The 18,401-nt window shown below is 27.6% G+C and overlaps 4 protein-coding genes across 8 annotated transcripts; 3 read left to right on the forward strand and 1 right to left on the reverse strand.

Annotated features, from left to right (window-relative positions):
* Window positions 1–8,286: 8,286 nt before the first annotated feature.
* Window positions 8,287–9,510, forward strand: LOC119599736 (60S ribosomal protein L44). The gene is made up of 3 exons (XM_037949638.1): window positions 8,287–8,383; window positions 8,685–8,858; window positions 9,158–9,510. Exons 1-3 carry the CDS (start codon window positions 8,381–8,383, stop codon window positions 9,293–9,295), a joined length of 315 nt encoding a protein of 104 aa, XP_037805566.1. The 5' UTR covers window positions 8,287–8,380; the 3' UTR covers window positions 9,296–9,510.
* Window positions 9,511–10,500: 990 nt separating this feature from the next.
* Window positions 10,501–11,451, reverse strand: LOC119599733 (WASH complex subunit 3). The gene is made up of 4 exons (XM_037949635.1): window positions 11,318–11,451; window positions 11,097–11,261; window positions 10,776–11,038; window positions 10,501–10,718 (listed from the first exon to the last, which is right to left on the reverse strand). Exons 1-4 carry the CDS (start codon window positions 11,360–11,362, stop codon window positions 10,667–10,669), a joined length of 525 nt encoding a protein of 174 aa, XP_037805563.1. The 5' UTR covers window positions 11,363–11,451; the 3' UTR covers window positions 10,501–10,666.
* Window positions 11,452–12,237: 786 nt separating this feature from the next.
* On the forward strand, window positions 12,238–14,639 carry LOC119599731 (sorting nexin-21). Of its 5 annotated transcripts, none has more exons than XM_037949629.1 (4): window positions 12,238–12,396; window positions 13,235–13,372; window positions 13,437–14,133; window positions 14,210–14,638. In XM_037949629.1, coding segments are annotated over exons 1-4 (972 nt in total). In that variant the 5' UTR covers window positions 12,238–12,395; the 3' UTR covers window positions 14,346–14,638. The 5 variants fall into 5 exon arrangements, with proteins under 5 accessions (XP_037805557.1, XP_037805561.1, XP_037805559.1 ...); XM_037949633.1 differs by having other exon boundaries at window positions 12,256–12,308; window positions 14,210–14,639; XM_037949631.1 differs by lacking the exon at window positions 12,238–12,396 and adding an exon at window positions 12,409–12,433 and having other exon boundaries at window positions 14,210–14,639.
* Window positions 14,640–16,316: 1,677 nt separating this feature from the next.
* Window positions 16,317–16,985, forward strand: LOC119599737 (protease inhibitor). The gene is made up of 2 exons (XM_037949639.1): window positions 16,317–16,603; window positions 16,702–16,985. The coding sequence occupies exons 1-2, from the start codon at window positions 16,531–16,533 to the stop codon at window positions 16,860–16,862; spliced, it is 234 nt and encodes a 77-aa protein (XP_037805567.1). The 5' UTR covers window positions 16,317–16,530; the 3' UTR covers window positions 16,863–16,985.
* Window positions 16,986–18,401: the final 1,416 nt, after the last annotated feature.

Consider the following 18,401-nt stretch of genomic DNA (forward strand, 5'->3'; position numbering starts at 1 on the left):
CCGTTTTGGGCTTTTAGGCCACAACTACGTCAAATATACTCTCCAAAACTCGGCACAACTAAGTTTTATATAAGCCTTAAACAAACTTTTATAGAAAAATATATCCCTCCTCCAAATTTTTAGAAAATTTGTTTTTCAACAATAAATTGCTTACATCGGAATTAAGGTAAAATTCAACATAACAGTTTATCTATAAAAAAATAAATAATTTTCAAAACATGATCATAGTGTAGGATATGATATGGTCGGCCATGCCCGACAATACTTTCCTTGTTTGTAATATGAAATGCTTTGTTTTCTTTGACTTTTTTTAATTTCTCATACAAAAATAGGGTTTTCGGCGAATCGGTTCACAATTTACGAAGACATTCACTATATAATCCACTAAATTATGCAGTCATAAGTAAAAAATTGCTTTTGAAGTGGGTCTTTCAATTTTTGTAAGGGGAATGAAAGGCGATACCGAATAATATGGCAAAAAATTTTCTTAATTGTGTCAAAATGACTCGTAGGTCATACAAATTATATGAGCAGAAAAAGATGCAAAATATTTTTTTATAAGAAATTTCAAATTATGATATATAAAATTTAGTCCAAAATTAGTTTACACTTTTACCTACAGAAAAATATGAAATATAATAATTTAGTGTTGATTTTATTATTCTTCTTAGAGAGTCTTTTTGAGTTAAAAAAATGACAATTAACGGATTAGTCAATATAAAAATAAATTAAATCTAATGTTAATCACATTTGATGTTTTTGAGTGCAAGTTGAAACCTTGCAGTGCTGTCAGACAATAATAATAGAAAACGTAACTGTTTTCTATCCAAGCAATGCATGTTTTATAAAAAAGAAGAAGACAATTTAAAAATCACAACTATAATTAATTTAAATTTAATCTCTAATTGTTCACCTAAAGTTTGCGCTTAATAAAGTGATTGCATTTTTTGTTCAATAAACCAAAAATAAACGATTAATATCTTTATGCATACTGGGTTAATGTTATAAAAATAAATGTCTGAGTCTGTACTTTTTCCACCAAGGATTCGTTATAACCCAGTATGTACTGGTGATAGATTACAAAAATAGTAAGTACTCAATAGACATACTGTGCAATGACACTGTGCAACCAACCACTAATGTCGTGTAATTTTCATGAATTTTAAACAAAACAATCAAATTTCTCTTACATGGTATTTGAGTAGTTAGTGAGTAAGTGTATATGTGATACAGTACAGTTTCGAAGTTAAATAATATTTGCTTCAACGGTTCTCATTTGTTTTTGTGCAGCTTGTGAAGAGCGTTAATTAAATTGAGAGGTAAAATACATACCTATTTGTATGTTTGTAAGTCGTTCTAGGTATCAGTCTATCTGGTAGGTACGATGAAGAGATAGACAACCATAAACTGTTTGTGACCATTATAGTGGGTATTGTCAGTTTACCTTACACCTGTAATAATACACGTTTAGATGTGAGTGAATAATCTCCATGTTAGACATGTTTTTATAAGTTACACTACACAACAAAAAATTTTCGCATATACATACATATGTATATGTATTAAATAGTGATCGGATAAGTAAATTCATATACATACCTATGTACATATGTATGTATATGTACATACATATGTATTTATAATAATTTGTATATAAATTAGTTTAAACTTTAAAGAAAATTACACTAGTTTACAACGATTTTGCTCGTAATTTAAAACCTATATGAATTTCTTTATTTTGGCCGTATAAGTCCACAAAAATATTAAAAATATTATCGAAACGCCTTTTTTGGATGATGTCAGTGAGTGATATGTAAATCTGAATCAAATAGGTACATGTTAGAAATTCATATTGGCAATTTCATGTCAAGTGTCCCTACTCAAAAAATTGAAACCAAAGGAAATTGTATAAGCTTTTTTTTAAGCAAAAAAGCCCATTTTGAAAAAAAAAATGAAAATAAAATATTTCTTTGGAAAAAATTAAAAAAAAAAAATATTTTTTTGGAAAAAATTAAGAAATAGCTATCTGAACTCTTTTGAACAATTTTTACCAATAGGTGAATATTTGAATAAAATTCTGTATGACCAAAATGTCCAACTTTGACCCCCCTTTGACTTCGGCAGTTCTTGACCGATAGAGCTGAAAATTTGTGTCTGGCCTACTATCACATAGTACTATCCTTGGTGCAAATTTCGAAAACATCGATTTTAAAAGTTGGTTCATTTGACATATGTATATGTAAGTACATATTACAGCAGTTTTCGTTTATAGTCATCACTGTTAAAATCATATTAGCAATTTTATTAGATTTTAATGTCTCTGTCGATCAATTTCATATAAAAAGATTACTTTATAGTCCATTTTTGATATATGTAAGCACTTTTCAGACTTTTCTACTCGTGGCTATTAAAAGTCATGTTATATGAAAAAACTTCACGATATTGTCACACGAAATTTTTTTCTAAAAAATTAGTTTTCAAAGTCGCAAACCACTACTACGACAAAAAAGTATCGTAAATTAACTAGTAACGATCCAAATGAAGAAGTTTTTGTTGAAGAAGATTTACAAAATTTGAAATGCAGTAGATATTTTGTGACATTTTTGTTTAGAGCAAGATATAAATTCAAATTTTTTTATTTGAAAAAATAGAAGATACAACTTTAACCAACATCCTCAAGCTAAAACAGACTGAATTTATTGATTTTTTAAAATAAATAAACAATATTTTTTTAACTTTCTTTAATAAACATTAATTTTATATTTTCTTATATTCACAAAAAAGGTTTTCTTTATAAGCACATTGTAGAATAAAAAAAATTAGTTTGTAATCACTTTAGCGATATAGCCCTCAAGTTACAACTTTATAACATAAATTTGCTGGTTTTAAAATAATTTTGAAATGAGTTCCTTCATTTTATTTATTTATTTAAGTTTATATTTAAAAATTTGCAATTTTATAAAAACAACCAAGAAATTAATGAGTAATGTTAAATTTTGTAGGGTTTTCCTTACAAATACTTTCATGCACAATAATATCGGACAGTGTAAAAAATAAAGTTTTTCTGCAGGGACTGTAACTGTTATGAATTTTATTATAAAAGTCAAAATGTAAGTGTTATCTTTTAATTTTGTTATATGAAATATTTATTTTTATATTTTCCCAAAATAATAGAAACCAAAAATAACTTATTTTAAAAAAAGGCAAATAGTACACGACGTTTTAAAAATTCAAAAATTATTGTTATCTTCAGTTCCAGATTTTCCGATTTTTTACTGAAGTTTACATTTTAGCTAAAAATTAAAAATAATTTTTTCACTAAAGAATCGTAACAGAATTATACGAAAAATTCTACATTTCACTAAAAAATCTAAATTTTTTGGGAAAAATAATGTTTATAATGCTAAATTTAGTTTTTTGTGCAAAATTAAATTTTAATTAAAAAAAAAAATAGATTTTTTACTAAAACGGATAACAAAACCAAACGAAATTTTGGATTGTTTTGCGGTTTAGTGAGTGATGTTTGTTAAATTTATTTATGTAGTATGTGACCTCTCTCTATCTGTTTACGATTACAGTTAAAAGATACCGCACACTTATATACGTTTACATCTATCAAATATTTGTCGAAAATTACGTAACCCATAAAAAATTTCCTTTAAATGAATATTTTTTTACTGAAACATAATAGATATATCGTTGAAGATATTCCTTTAGAAAGTTTTTATTAATATTTTCAACATTACGTCTTTTTCGTCAAATATTTGATAGGTGTGAACGTACATTTAAATACTTTTGTATATACATTAGAGTGTCCCGAGGAATAGCCTTTTTAATAATTTCATGTAGGAATACCACGCAATCGATACGTATTGATGTACTGAACACGAGAAAAAAAATATATTTTTTCCCTACCAGCGATTGAAAATCCTTCCATCAGTGTAAATTTTGAAAATAAAATATTTTTCTATTTTTTCGAAATGGGTCTCAAAAATTCCGTAATTTTAAGCTGATTACGGGAAAAATAATTTTAAAATTTTTGTAGAATATTTTTGGTCCACAAAATGATTTTTAGTTGGTTGGAGAGGCATATTGTTTTCGCTTTTTATCGAAATGGGTGTCAAAATTGCCGTAATTTTTAGCTCATACAGAAAAATATTTAAAAAATAGTTTGGCATTTGGTTTAGTCCATTTCAGAATCTTTGAAGTTTTTATGCTCCTTATAATACAGTAAAAGTCGTTTTGTGGACCAGAAATAAACTAACAAAAATTTTAATTATAAGCTCAAAATTATGGAATTTTTGACACCAATTTCTAAAAGATTGCAGAAAATATTTTTTAATATATTGTACTGAGATCAAGATTTTCAATCGCAGGTAGTGAACTGAAGACTTTAAAAAAAGGTTTTTTTATTTTTCTCATATTTAGTACATACATTGAAACGCATCGTTTTAGAGATATTCCTCCTAAAAAGTGGTCAAAAGTGGATACCCTAATATACATATGTATAACACAAGTATATATACAAAATTATTTGTGTGTAAAGTATTTGCTTTTATCTATGTCATTTATAACGTCTAAACTATTGATAAACAAACGCTTGAAAGGATTGTTACCAGTGTTGCAATATGTCACGTTCAATATGGAAAACTTCTAATACATATTTGAACAATAATTTTATTAAAAAGCTCTTAAATGTAGAATTTATATTAAATTTAAAAGTACATATAATTAATATTGTTAAATATGTTGAAAGATTACTGTGATAATAACAATCGTTTTTAAAGTATTTATGGCAACACTGATTGTGACTCAAATTTATTTGTTTATATACAAATTACTTGTGTGTAAACCCTCACATGTGTATATACATATATAAATATGTTTTATAAACCAACATTTACAAATTTTTCGGGATATTCTATTTGTTAGTCATGCTGATTAAAATATATCGTTACTAAAAATTTTAAAAATCTCTTAATCAATGGTTCCTCAATAAAATCATAAAGCATTCACCCCTATTCTGTATTTCGATTACGTTTACGCATTCAGTTACGCAACGTTCAAAGCTTTACGATTGTGTGTATTCTGCATTACGATCGTAGCTACGTTTTTGTAAGTTGTTGCTTATGTGGCGAAAAGTCGAATCGAAATGCAGAATAGGGGTGTTATAAAATATAAATGTTAATTGAATAATTTAGGAACACAAATGGGAAAATACTCAAAAAATACTTTTTTTCTTAAAGTTTGGATATTTTTGTTTTCGTAAGGATTGCCAGTTTTCACCTAAACATAATTTAACCGGAAGTATGTCAGAAGTTTAAACGGAAACCGGAACTTGTGATCACAGACAAAAATTTTGCAGAAAGTTTTTAAAATTCTTTTATTGCCAACTACTAATGATGTATCTTTTTTAGGACTAGGTATGAAATGAAAAAAATTCTATGATTAATTATTTCAAGATTGTTGCATTTTGTTTGACGATATGTCCATATATATGTACATACATAATAATATTTTTTCTTATATTTCTGCATAAATGTTTATGTATGTATGTCTGAATATACAGCCAAAAGTTTCCCTCTGCATCTGCTCTATACATACTCCTACGCTGTTTGTGGTATTTTATAAATTTCTTTCATCTCTGCAACACAATTTAGCCACAAGCAAAATTTACTACTAAAGCGCTAAACAATAAAATTAAAATAAAATGCAAATAAATAAGTGATTATTTTCGAAAAGCTTTACAAAAGCCACAATGATCGTTGTAATTGAATTTATACGTTTGTTGCCAGCATTTTGATCATTATTATGAGTGTCGGCAGTGTAAGATCGATCCATACAAAAATCAAATTATGTATGTATGTTATTACCCAGCAGATCGACAAAAAGTCAAACCACCTGGTTGGCTCTAATTCGTCTTTCGTCACGGATGTACTCTTTGTAAACTAGGGTGAAGATAATCGTCACTTTAGTGTCTCCTTTGTATGTGAGAGAGTGTTTACTTAAACTTTTTGTGTGTCTCTTGTAATCTATGGGGTGACGATTGACTTTCTAGTAGGACAAGCACCTGGACACTCGGTAGCTAGGAGTAACCCTAAGTGGTATGTTAAATAGGTAGTTCGGGACTGTCCGGCCGAACTGCTGGGTAGTCAAATGGATAGGTTCATATGTATATATGTATGTATATAGATATAGTTGATAGATTAAAATATTTTATTTAATATTCATTGTACATACATACATATGTATGTATGTCTTAAACATATCCTTTCATTTCCTAAATTTTTCATTATTACCTAGATATTTTTCTTAAAAATATATAATTTTTCTTTTGTAACTTTCCAATGTAAGTATGTATGTATGTGTAGTTGAAAATTAATAACGTTTGTGTGTGTATGTATACTTTAACATATAAGATGATGCCTAAAATGTCATGACTGTTTTGTGTATTTATGATTCCCTCCATTTATTGTTTGTTTAATTTAACATGTAGTAAATACAACACACAAATATGTGTATATAGTACTAAATTTTACATAACACATACTTACATACATATGTATTTATGTATGTACTAAAACACAGCTTACATTTCACATTTATACACAAAGGGAAAGGTACAGGCGACTATGTAGTTTACCCGCCAAATTTTACTTGTTCAAACTGCTGTTTAAATTAATCTTTGTAAGGTTTTTTTGCTCACCAGGAAATACATAGTTTATCCAAGTACTTTGAGGGTGAGAAACCTAAAACGACTATTATATAAATACTATATTGTTAACGAATGAAGAATGCCATTTTCCATCCCTGAATAATTGCAAACATAAATGTTTTTTATACATTTCGATGACTATATTGTACAGTTGCGGGTGAGAAATTAGTATTAATGTACATTTATAAAACAATAAACGTGTATGGAGAGTTTTGGTAATAGTAGCGGCCATTTTTGCAGGGAGATCCAAATGTTGCTGTTCTTGTGGATTAGATGCTGTCAATGAAAAAAACTTCTGGCCTAGAGTTTACAATGATTTACCTTTACACATTTTGCAAAACTTTATATGAAAACTCATTTTTGTTTCCATTTCTTCTCCGAATAACCCTATAAATATAAAAAATGGAATAAGGAAAAATTAACTTTGTATGTAAACTTTCAGTTCATCTAAAAAGGAGCTAATAAACTAATAAAGGAACTAATAAATAACTGGTGTAGGGTAACACACATATGATCGGTCATAACAGAATATACTTTCTTGTTTTTTTAATATGCAATCAGCAATTGATTATCTGTTTAATAAAGATTTTGATTTGGTGGAAAAACCTATATTTATATTATAATTATAATTTAATTGATTAGATTCATATTCTAAATCGAGTCAAACATTTCATAATCCCACTGATTTTGTAGTACCAAATATATTGATGTAACCAAATTTTCACTTAAGAATCCAATTTTACTAATTTCAATAAATCACTCTCGTTAAATACATTGTTTCGAGAAAAAGGGATTTTTAAAAGTTTTATGACGTATTACTTTAAAAAAATCATAGAATTTAAAGTATAAAACCTTTTATACAAATTTATTTAATTTGATTTATTTAAATTTTTGACCAAAAAATACTAAAAAATTATTTATTTTTCCTTAAAAGTTAATAAAAAACGGATTTCATTAAATATATAACTTTTTATTTAAAATACTTTTTGACAATTTTCAACTTTTTTATGGATCTGGGCGGTCATAGCTATACACTTTCTGAGTTCAAAATGTTATCAACTTATTAACTAAATCTTAATGATTACCTTTTGAAATAACTGCTAAAAAAATAGCGTTTTTATTTATAAACCTGGAAGCATTATACACATATTAACTTTAAAAATTTGAAAATAAGTCAAAATGAGGACAAAATTGAAACCTAAAAAAATTTAAAAAGTCAATAAATCAAAAAATTCTATAAAAGAAAAATGTTGAATAAATAAAAATCGTAGAGTCGAAGAGTTTAAAAAAATCTAAGAGTCGATATTCTATAAAATGCAAAGTCGATTTTCTATTCTTTTTCGAAAGTCAATTAAAAGAATACTAACACAAGTTAGCATTATTAGTACGCTTATGTCAGAGTTGCCTTTTTTAAAGCAATATGTACTTTACAATCAAAACGAATTTAAAAAAAAAAATAAAAAAACGTTATAAAAATAGTTTTCTAGCCCACAGTGCAAATATCATCCCTGTTTTTCTTAGTGTCGTATTAAAATCAAAAGTGTGTTTAGTGAGCATTATTTTCGAAGTTATGTCGAATTTGACGTTTGTTGACAGCTGAGCCGCATCCGTTATTGGCCCTCTCTTTCTTTTCGTTTCTTTCTTTGACAACTGAAATTCGTCAAGATGGTATGTGTTTAAAGAATTTTTATGAAATTTATGAAAAAAATCACAAAACATCGTTTAAAATTTAACAAAAAAGCCATTAAATGTTTAATTAAAGTGTAAAAGAAGTGAAATTGAACAAATTTAAAAAATTATTTTAAAAATTAATTAAAATGTAAATACAAAAAATTGCAGCAAAACTTTTGTGAAATGAAAAGATGCAATTCACGAAAAATCAGTGTTCTGTGATAATTTTTCAACAAAATTTCTTATTTTTAAAGTTAAAAAGAATTATTAATTGTTCTTTTGTTTTAATTATTTAAAGGTAAACGTACCAAAACAACGTCGCACCTTCTGTAAGAAGTGCAAGTGCCACAAATTGCACAAAGTCACCCAATACAAGAAATCCAAGGAGCGCAAAGGTGCCCAAGGTAGACGTCGTTACGACAGAAAACAACAAGGTTTTGGTGGTCAAACTAAGCCCATCTTCAGAAAGAAGGTAAGAAAAGAAAAAAAATTCTAAAAATGTTTTGAAATTGAAGGCATATTCGTAGAACCGGGTTGCTGCTGTTTTCAATGGAAACTAAGCTCTCTGGTGGGATCAATATATGCTAGAGTAATAAACAATTAGTTTGTCAAATTTTTATGGTTCCTAAAAGACAAGTTTTGGATTTTTCCTCCAAAGCTCTGCCGCTAAAGCCAGAAGATTTGAACATTTCTCTTACAAAATAAATTTTATGTTTCTTTTTTGCTTGATTTGTGTATTAACGATTTTATTTTTTGTCTTTCTATTTTTAGGCTAAAACTACCAAAAAGATTGTCTTGCGTATGGAATGCACTGAATGCAAATATCGTAAACAATCTCCCTTGAAGCGTTGCAAACATTTCGAATTGGGTGGTGACAAGAAACGCAAGGGTCAAATGATCCAGTTCTAAATGAATGGACTCGTCTCCATTTCATCCTCAACGCAGTACCATCTAATTGTATCAACATTTTTAGTTGCCCACGACGTTGTTTCTTTACTAAGTGTGTACATTTATTTAAGTTGTATGAAAATTACATTTTTGTAATTTTTACAAACTAAAAAACAGTTTTGGATAAAAAAATATATATTGAGAATACTTTGAAAGTGTTTTCAAGTTAAGAAAAACAACAGTTTATTTTATTTTTACAAAATTTAGATAAATTTTATTTTAGCTTAAAGATAAATTTTTGAAATAGTGAATATAGAGATAATTGTTTATGGTGAACTTAAGGGAATATTATGCCATCAATAATTACCGGCTTATAATATTTAGATTTGAAACTTCATATCGTCTGCTTAAACGCAAACGGTACAAAAATTCATCGACTTTTTCATTAATTTTGATATATTGGATCAAAATAAATGTTGATAAAATTTTAGGCACCGCCGACCAATTTTATAAATAAAAACCAACGGTCCTCTATAATAACAGTTATAGAGGCGAAAAGTTCTAACTAATATGTTTGTTTGCCTGACCATAGCTTTTAGTTCTCTAACTCATGGTATGACCGATATATTTTTAAAGTATTTTTGGTTTACAGTTTACAATTGAAATCTTACAGTTACAAATTCTCAAAACTTTGAATAAAAATTCAAAATTCCAGACACCTTAAATGAGTTCATATTTTTATTCGAATCAAGAAATTCTTTGTTTAAAAACGTTTTAAACAAAAAAAAAGAAAAAAGTTGTAATATTGGATTTCGAGGGACTACTTTCAATACTCTCTTCGATTTGAATGAAAATCAGTTTTTTATGGTAAAATATTCATCAAACAAGTCCACATCTGTGAAATAAATTTTATAGAAAAAATAATTTTTTTATCTTCAAAACTAAAGTCCAAAACATGCTTTAAAATTTGATTATTTTAATAATTTTAGTTAAAAAATATGTGAAGCAATTTTAATATGGAGTGCAAGAATTACTCCTCAACATATTTCTAGTCGGATGAATTGACTTCGAGTTATCAGACATTATATGCACATTTGTTTAGATTTATATTCGTATTTAAATATATACAGGACATTTTGGTCCAAAGGTTTATACAATTTAGCCTGTAAATATTATCATTTTCGATTCGAAAACGACTTACGATGTCGTTTTAATAGCAGTTTTTAAAAATTTTCAAAAAGCGATATTAGTTTATTTACATAATTTATAACTCGATATTTATATTCTCCATATATTTTTACTTAAAAAATCTATTGCATTAAATACTTTACAACTTATTGGATGTAAAGGATTTATGATAATCACAGCTAAACGGCAGTCAATTGTTAAATATCAACTTTCTTCACTTAGATCATTTTCAAAAGGAATGATGGCATTAGGATTACTATAAATGAAAAATAATATAAGTTATAATCAAGATTAAAAAGTTAAATTAACTTACTCCAGCATACTACAGTCTAAACCTTCAACCTGCATTTTTATTTTAATGGCCTGTGCGGGCACACCAACTTGCAACATTTTAAAGAATTTCTTATAGGCTTCATGTTCTGAGACTTTAATGCCCTTAATACTATCAACTTGTTGTTGTTGCTCTGGAGTAGGCTCGGTTTCAACAATAGTTTCAACTGAGGTTTCTTTGTTATTTTCTTCTTTAGCGAATGTGGTGGGTTCAGTTTCCTTTTCAACATCTGGTATAGAAGCCAACTTTAATAAAAAGATAATTAAATATTATTGAAAAAAATCCTTTTATTTGTTTTTTTACCTTAGCTTCTATAATTGTTAAGGCCGCCTCTACTTTTTGTAATTTGCGTTCCAATTCGATGAATTTGGTTTCACATTGCACAGCAAAATCATTGAGGAAACCACAAGAGCTTATAAGAAAATGATTTACAAATGCCAATACACGTTTCTGATGCAGTGGTGGTAGCTAATTGGAAAGGTTGAGATTTTAGAAAGTTTTACTAATGACAATTCCGAAAATACCTGTGTTTTATCCACATTTTGTGTTAAAATTCCTGTAGCATCCATTTTCAATCGTTTTAATTTAATTTTTTTGTAATGTTCAGTGTTTTTTTATTTATGTTCACACTCAAAACAAAAGATAACAAACAGCTGTATAGTCAGTGTTGTAATTTAAAGTAGTAGTAAAATGAAGTACTAAATAAAATTTGGGACTTTTTTAGAAATTTTAAATAAAAATTTAGAAGACTCTTTGGCAGAATAAAAATTTAGATGGTTACGGTCTAAGAATACATACATGCCATTAGTATACATCAGTGTTGCTCAAACACATACTACCATAGACTACCATAGTTTTATTTGTGTTGGTAAAGCAGCAGAGAACAGAATTCAATTCAAAATAAAAGTATACTAACAAAATGACTATAAACTATAAAGGATATGCTAACTGTCAAATATTTATTATGGATTTTGACAGCCAGCGTATATCAAAGTGTATATATAAAAAACTATCAACTGTTCTCTCATGTTCTCCTACATTAATTCGGCTTTCTCAAAATTTTGTTGTTGTATTTCTGTGTGTATTTTAAAAACGTCGCGTACAGACCTTGCTTCGACAAGTGCTGATCAGCAACTGATTTGATTTTGTTTTTCAAGTTGAGAGCAAACCAACTGATATTGCTCATTATAAAAAGAAGAAGAATTAAACCTATAGTGTATGTGTATCAACTTAGCGTCAGCAGAATTTTCTTACCCTATCACGCGTGCTATGTAATGGCAATCTTGCGCTCCTCTGGTATACATATCCGATAAATTGGGAAAACGTTTATTTTCTTAAAATTAATACATTTCTTCCCTACTCAAATATTTTGAAGTATACATAACATTGTTTCATTCCAAACATTTCTTTTTGTTGTTTTGTTTTTATATTTATTGTTATTTTTCTGTGTTTTCACTTTGTATTTTTTTAACAGCTGTAGCATTATTGTGCAGTTACTGAATAAATTGAGTGCAAGTAATCATAATTATTATTAATAAAAAATAATTTAGAAATCTTTTGTTTACTAAGGTTTCTTTCTAACAAAGCCAAATATACAAAACCAGTAAGTTGAATTCCTCCAATAAGGTGACCTACAAAATGTAAACAAAGGTTTTTTATTTTCTTTACATTACTTTACATGGATTAGTCACTATTAATTAGTTTAATTAATTAATGAGTGAGTGAAAACAGAATTTCGGTGATTTATTTTATGACTCAAAATTGTTGAACAAAAACTATGTATGATTTATGTATATGTAACATTTTGAAAAGGAAAGGAGTGCCTAGTAGTCAGTGAAATTTATTATTGATTCTTAATTAAAGAGTAGTGGCTGTAAATAAGTACATGAATAAATTATGTGTATATTTTGTATTTCCGTTTAACAATTTATAGAATTCATATTAAAAATTCTGTTGGTTTATTATAAAAAAATAAAAATATGTAGTGGTTATAATTTCTTTGTTATGTGGGTTTTTTATATAATACATATTAGAGAATTTTAAATAAACAAAATTTACTTTACTACATAGTTTACATTATATTATAACAATCTTAAAGAAAAAGGGCTTCCTGAAAGTACCGAAAGCCAGCAGTTGCTGACGTTTTAGCCAATAAGAATTGTTTCAAATATGTATGCATATTAATTAAAATCTCTGTGTGAATGAATTTCGTTTTTACATCGTACACCACATTAGTGTGCATTAAAGCATAGGAATTTTATAAATAAAAAGTTTTTAATGTAGAAAACTTAACCTTTGATAAATTGTTATGAACAAGGCAGTTAAAGATTACTTATAAAACAATTTCGATCTAAAGTTTGAATACCTACTCGTTTTGCTAAACTCTCAAAAAAGTTTGTTGTTGAAAATATGACTTAAATCTCGCAAAATACTTTTTAAAGTGCGTGCTGCAATGGCTCGAAGAACACAAGTGTCTTCCCTAGATGTACCTGATAATCCCGAAGATTTAGATAGTCCGGAAGAAATAGAAGCTGGTTCTCTAACAATTAAAACTTCCGAATCGGAATCAACTCCAAAAGGTAATAACTGAAAATAATTATTAAAAGAACTAGTGATTTGCTAAATATTCTCTCTTGTTTATAGAACTTTGGGAACGTCCAGTCAATTATAAAAAATACGAGATGCCATCAGATGGCTCACCGGTTTTACGCTTTGAAATTTTATCGGCTTGTATAATGCCACCCGAAGGAGAAGATCCCAAAGTAAAACGTTATGTAGTCTATGGTCTTACTTTGCGTTTAGATACAATAGCCTCAATTGATCCCGTGCCAGCTCGTATACAAAGGCGCTATACAGATTTCCGCGAATTGTACAATTCGTTGAAACAACTTTATCCCAAAGAAATGGTGAACATTGAATTTCCCAATAAAGTGTTAGTGGGAAATTTCTCTTCCAACCTAATTGCCGAAAGAGGTGCTGCCTTTGAAAAACTTCTAACACATATATCGGGAAATTCTGTTTTAAGAAATACCTCAACATTTTTGGATTTTTTACAAAACGAAGAATTAACCAAGGCTTGTCAATTATTAGACGAACGTAATGATGCTTGCATACCTATATTGGAAAATACTTTTATTTTGTTGAACAAAGTATTTATGGATCGTTCAAAGCCAGTACTCTTACTACTGTGTCGTTTAGTAGCCGCCTGCACAATTACACCAGTACCCCATCAATCGGCCGAGAAATGGGCTTCACTGGCTTTAAGTCGTTATGAAACTTTATGTGATATAGACTTGTTGCCTTTATACATACCCCTATTGCATACATGTGCCCATTTGTGGTAAGTTAATTTTATAGAAATTTTTATTATATACATACATATTCCAAACTTACCATATTCAATTATTTTATGCTAGGTGGCAAAGGGGTCGTGACCAAAAGCCCATTACAGATCGTCTTACCGACATGTCCAAGAAGGGTATTAATATAAATAATACGCCTACATTAATGCAAGCTATACATAAATTAGATCCACGTTCGGAAACTATATGAAATAAATATAGTGAATCATTTCATTCATTGATGGAAACTGCTACAACGCTTTTTCTAACCAGCTACTAAACAATGTGCATTTTTCATTTAGAATTTTACTAGATTTTAATATTCATAATAATATACAAAAGCAAAGTTTATAAAGCGATGTTTATACTAACTCGAGTATTTCAATTATATACATTTTATAGTTTATTTAAGTTTAGAAAACGATTTTATATTGTGCAATTTTTATTTTAATATTTTTTGTAGGTAATTTTCGAATATATGCGAAATATATCAATATAATTATGTACTATACATACATATACTATATGGATGTTTTTTTATTTGGAGAATTGTATATTATTTAAATGATGAAAATAAATAAACTGATTTTCCAGATATCTAATGGCCTTATAATAAGAAACTAACTACTAACTAACGAGCTGAATTATTTCTCTTGTGGGAATTTAGACACAAAAAAGTAGCAACTCGTTTGTCATTATGCCGTAAGTTTTTTTATGTTTTGTCACTTTAGACATTTTGCTAAATGACACAATCGAACAAAATGGAATATGTGACAGACCTGAACTTTTAGGATATAAATAATACGAATTTAGTTAGAATTTTAATTCAATTACTCGAAGGTATCTTAAAAAGTCTATGTTCTGAAACTACAATAAATTCTGTTTAGTAGGTCTAGGGAAATTGGTTAAAATTTTGACCTAAACTGTATTTTAGTTTAGGTCAAAATTTTAACCTAAAAAAAACATTGCAAAAAATGGTTTAATTTTCAAACAAAAGTTTAAATTCGATGTGAACTTAATTCTGCAATACGGAAGATATTGTTATTTGTAATGTATTATATATGTATTTTTGATTGACTCCGTTCATAAAAAGTACTATCGTAATATGCATTATGTAAACTTCATTAGTAAACCATTAATTAAAATTATACTCCTCCCATAAATGTAAACGATGGATGGCATCATCACATTGTTTAAGCTGACTCATAATGACTCTTCATCCTGGCAGAAAATACAATACAATTGACCTTAAAAACTTAAAAAAAAAGTATAAAAGTTTTTTATGTAAATTGCAAAAATTTAAGTGGCATAAGTTTTTAAAACAGTTTGTAAAGGAATGTTTACATAACAAGTTTTCATGCTTTTTTACGGTTATGAATCTAAATTCTTTTTCGTAAAGTAACTTGATAAAAACCATGTTTTTCGATAAAAAGAACCGTAACTAGTAATTAATAGAAATATGAAAGTTTTTTTTTATTGATCTTAGTTTTAAAACTTTATATCTTGAATATAAACACCCAGCAAAGTAGTGCGTTAAAATTTTAAAATTTACTTATACAAAAGCGTTCTAAGACATTATTTTAATACGGTGATGACATTGAAGTCAAGCACTTACCACTCTCGCTTACAATTTGTAAGTAAAGTAAGAACTAACCACGATCTCTTGCTAATTAGAAGTTAAGTAAATAGTTTTAATTTTAGAATAAAAGTCCACTGCGTCTACTAATAGTTTTCATATAAAAATACTACTTTTCCGTTTGTGTAAAAAATAATATTCTGAAACTATTTGACAAGGCTAAAGTAAGTACTTACATATAAAGTTATTTGAAAGTCATTACTAGACTCCTTCTAAGTCATGCGTTATGTATTAGTCAGTGAAAAGTAAGTTGTTGGGTATGTGCAAGTCATTTCCATGTATTTGCTATTCATTGACGCAATAAAGTAATTCTTTGGGAATCCCATTAAAAAAATTCCTAATTTGGTCAAAATTTGTTTTGTCAATAGACCTATTCTGATTATACACATTACCAGCAGAATAAGAAAATAATTATACATTAACTTTAAATGTAGTACTTAAAACAATACCTCTTATCAGCTTCACTCTTCATAGTGTTTTTTCTGAGATTTAAACGTCACAAAAAATAAAAAACAAACAAACAAAATTGACACCTCTGGTATACTCTAAAATCAATTTAAAATTCAAAACAAATTAGCGAGCATCGTTTTTTATTTTAGTTAACGATTTCAAGCGAAATAAAAAAAACTAAATAATCACAATTTAGCCCTTAGTTTTCAATGAGTATATAAACCTGACCATCATCTCTAGAGAGACATCATTTTTAATTGTTACTTCATTGAACACAGACAAATCTGAATTCTAAATAAATTTAAACAACATGAAATTCATTTTGGTTTTGTTCAGCATCTTTGCTTTGATTTTTGCTTCAGTACATGCTGTTGACAAATCAGGTAAGTTTTTTTTCGTCTTCCTATTTATTTAAGTCGACATAAGTGTTTATGTAAATTTGAAGTACTTATAATGTTTTTGTTTGTTTTTATTTTTAAAGCCTGCTCTCAACCCAAAGAAATTGGTCCCTGCCGCAAATCTGATTTGCAATTCTACTACAATGCCGAAACAAAGGCCTGCGAACAATTCTTCTATGGTGGCTGCCGCGGCAATGACAACCGTTTCAACACCCAAGAAGAGTGCGAGAAATTGTGCCTTTAAACCTATCTTTGTGTTGTGATTTAAACTGAGTTTATTTTTAAGTTTTTTGTTATAAATACATACATTTAATTTTTTATTTTAATTATCATTTTTTTAAATACATTTTTATTATTACGTAACTGATAAATTGTGTTTTTGTTTCTTTGTTTTAAAAAATATAAATATTTTGATTTCATTATACTTTGTCTACACCAGTAGCTGTAGAGGGCTTACCAAAAAAATAATAAAGAAAACAACCGTTTTTTAAACCAGTTTTCTGAATATTAATTATAAAGTGAAAAAATTACAAAACGAGAAATTAAAGTTGAGGTAATTAATGCAAAAAAAAAAAACAAAAGTAAAAGTATATGTTTTTAAATTTGACGTGGGTGAATATTTTATATTTTTATAAGGACTTAGGATCGAATTTTTACTAAATACTTACGGGCGAAATGTTACTCATGTTTTAAAAATTCGTAAAATTTTTTAAACTGTTTAATATATTTACTTTAGAACTTGTTTTAGTACTTTTACCGGTATGACATATTTTTACATGATAGAATCTTCTTGATTCCATTTACTTTTCGATATTCACTTCATTTATTTATTTTCATAATATGTAATATAAGCCTAACCCCCCCTTAGCTCAATGTCTGGTTATATTTTATCGTAAGGTTAACCGGCAGAATATCTACAGGTTAATCGATAATCAGAGGTGGAGTTAATGGAGCTAAGAGACTAAAATAAAAATATTCTGAACTATTTATCCGTTAAAATTGTTTAAGATAGCGGCAAATGTTACCGTTGTAAACTTGGAAACAACTTACTAATGTTATTGAAAAATTTCCTAATGATCGGGCCCATTTGATCCTAGCCCCATACAAAGTCCACTTCAGAAAAAGATTAGAGAGTATATATACATATAACTTTACTGTAAACGTAAATCCCTCTATTAACATTTAATATAAATAATGAAAATAAATATAATTTAATAGATTTCCGATTGATGTTTTTTTTTGACTTATATTTTTTTTCTAAATCTCAATGTCTCGATATTTTAGAATTAATCAAGTACGAACATTATGGAAGCAATATTTACAATAAACTAGTCAAATCCTAATAAAACATTGTAAACCTACTACAAGTAATTTAAATCTAAATGTTACATCTAACTATTAACAGCTTGTAATTAGTTGTATAAGCTTTGTATTGAAAGCTAATGCAAAAAATATCAGACAGTTGGGGGTTTTTACTTAATACTAATTTAATAAAAAAGTAAATAAACAAAAATATGATTATTTTTTTAGTGTTTTTTTTTCTCAGTAAATTATACTTGTATTAAAATTGATAAAATCAACAGTTGTATTTGTCTATATAATACACACAGTAGACACAATTTGCTATATTTAGTCTATGTATTACATTTTTGTTGTTGTTTAACAAATTGTTTACTAAATAAGCAAATAAATTATTAGTAATAAATTAGAAATAATAAAGTAACGAAATATTTGTCCATTGTGTTCAGGCACGTGTTTGCTTGGAATACATCTGGCGGATATA

The sequence above is a fragment of the Lucilia sericata genome, unplaced genomic scaffold (genome assembly GCF_015586225.1).
Source record: "Lucilia sericata isolate MDLA Ls3-8-SP2 unplaced genomic scaffold, ASM1558622v1 Contig000087F_arrow, whole genome shotgun sequence".
In the NCBI taxonomy this organism is placed as follows: Eukaryota; Metazoa; Arthropoda; class Insecta; order Diptera; family Calliphoridae; genus Lucilia; species Lucilia sericata.

What these genes read in the sequence shown, in the direction of transcription:
- LOC119599736 (XM_037949638.1), top strand. An exon ending in AGCCCATCTTCAGAAAGAAG is followed by an intron (nt 8,859 to 9,157) that starts GTAAGAAAAGAA and finishes TTCTATTTTTAG; the next exon opens with GCTAAAACTACCAAAAAGAT.
- LOC119599731 (XM_037949628.1), top strand. An exon ending in ATCGGAATCAACTCCAAAAG is followed by an intron (nt 13,373 to 13,436) that starts GTAATAACTGAA and finishes TCTTGTTTATAG; the next exon opens with AACTTTGGGAACGTCCAGTC. An exon ending in CATACATGTGCCCATTTGTG is followed by an intron (nt 14,134 to 14,209) that starts GTAAGTTAATTT and finishes ATTTTATGCTAG; the next exon opens with GTGGCAAAGGGGTCGTGACC.
- LOC119599733 (XM_037949635.1), bottom strand. Translation starts at nt 11,362, where the DNA reads ATGGATGCTACAGGAATTTTAACACAAAATGTGGATAAAACACAG. An exon ending in AAAATGTGGATAAAACACAG is followed by an intron (nt 11,262 to 11,317) that starts GTATTTTCGGAA and finishes CTTTCCAATTAG; the next exon opens with CTACCACCACTGCATCAGAA. An exon ending in TAACAATTATAGAAGCTAAG is followed by an intron (nt 11,039 to 11,096) that starts GTAAAAAAACAA and finishes TTTTTATTAAAG; the next exon opens with TTGGCTTCTATACCAGATGT.
- LOC119599737 (XM_037949639.1), top strand. Translation starts at nt 16,531, where the DNA reads ATGAAATTCATTTTGGTTTTGTTCAGCATCTTTGCTTTGATTTTTGCT. An exon ending in ACATGCTGTTGACAAATCAG is followed by an intron (nt 16,604 to 16,701) that starts GTAAGTTTTTTT and finishes TTATTTTTAAAG; the next exon opens with CCTGCTCTCAACCCAAAGAA.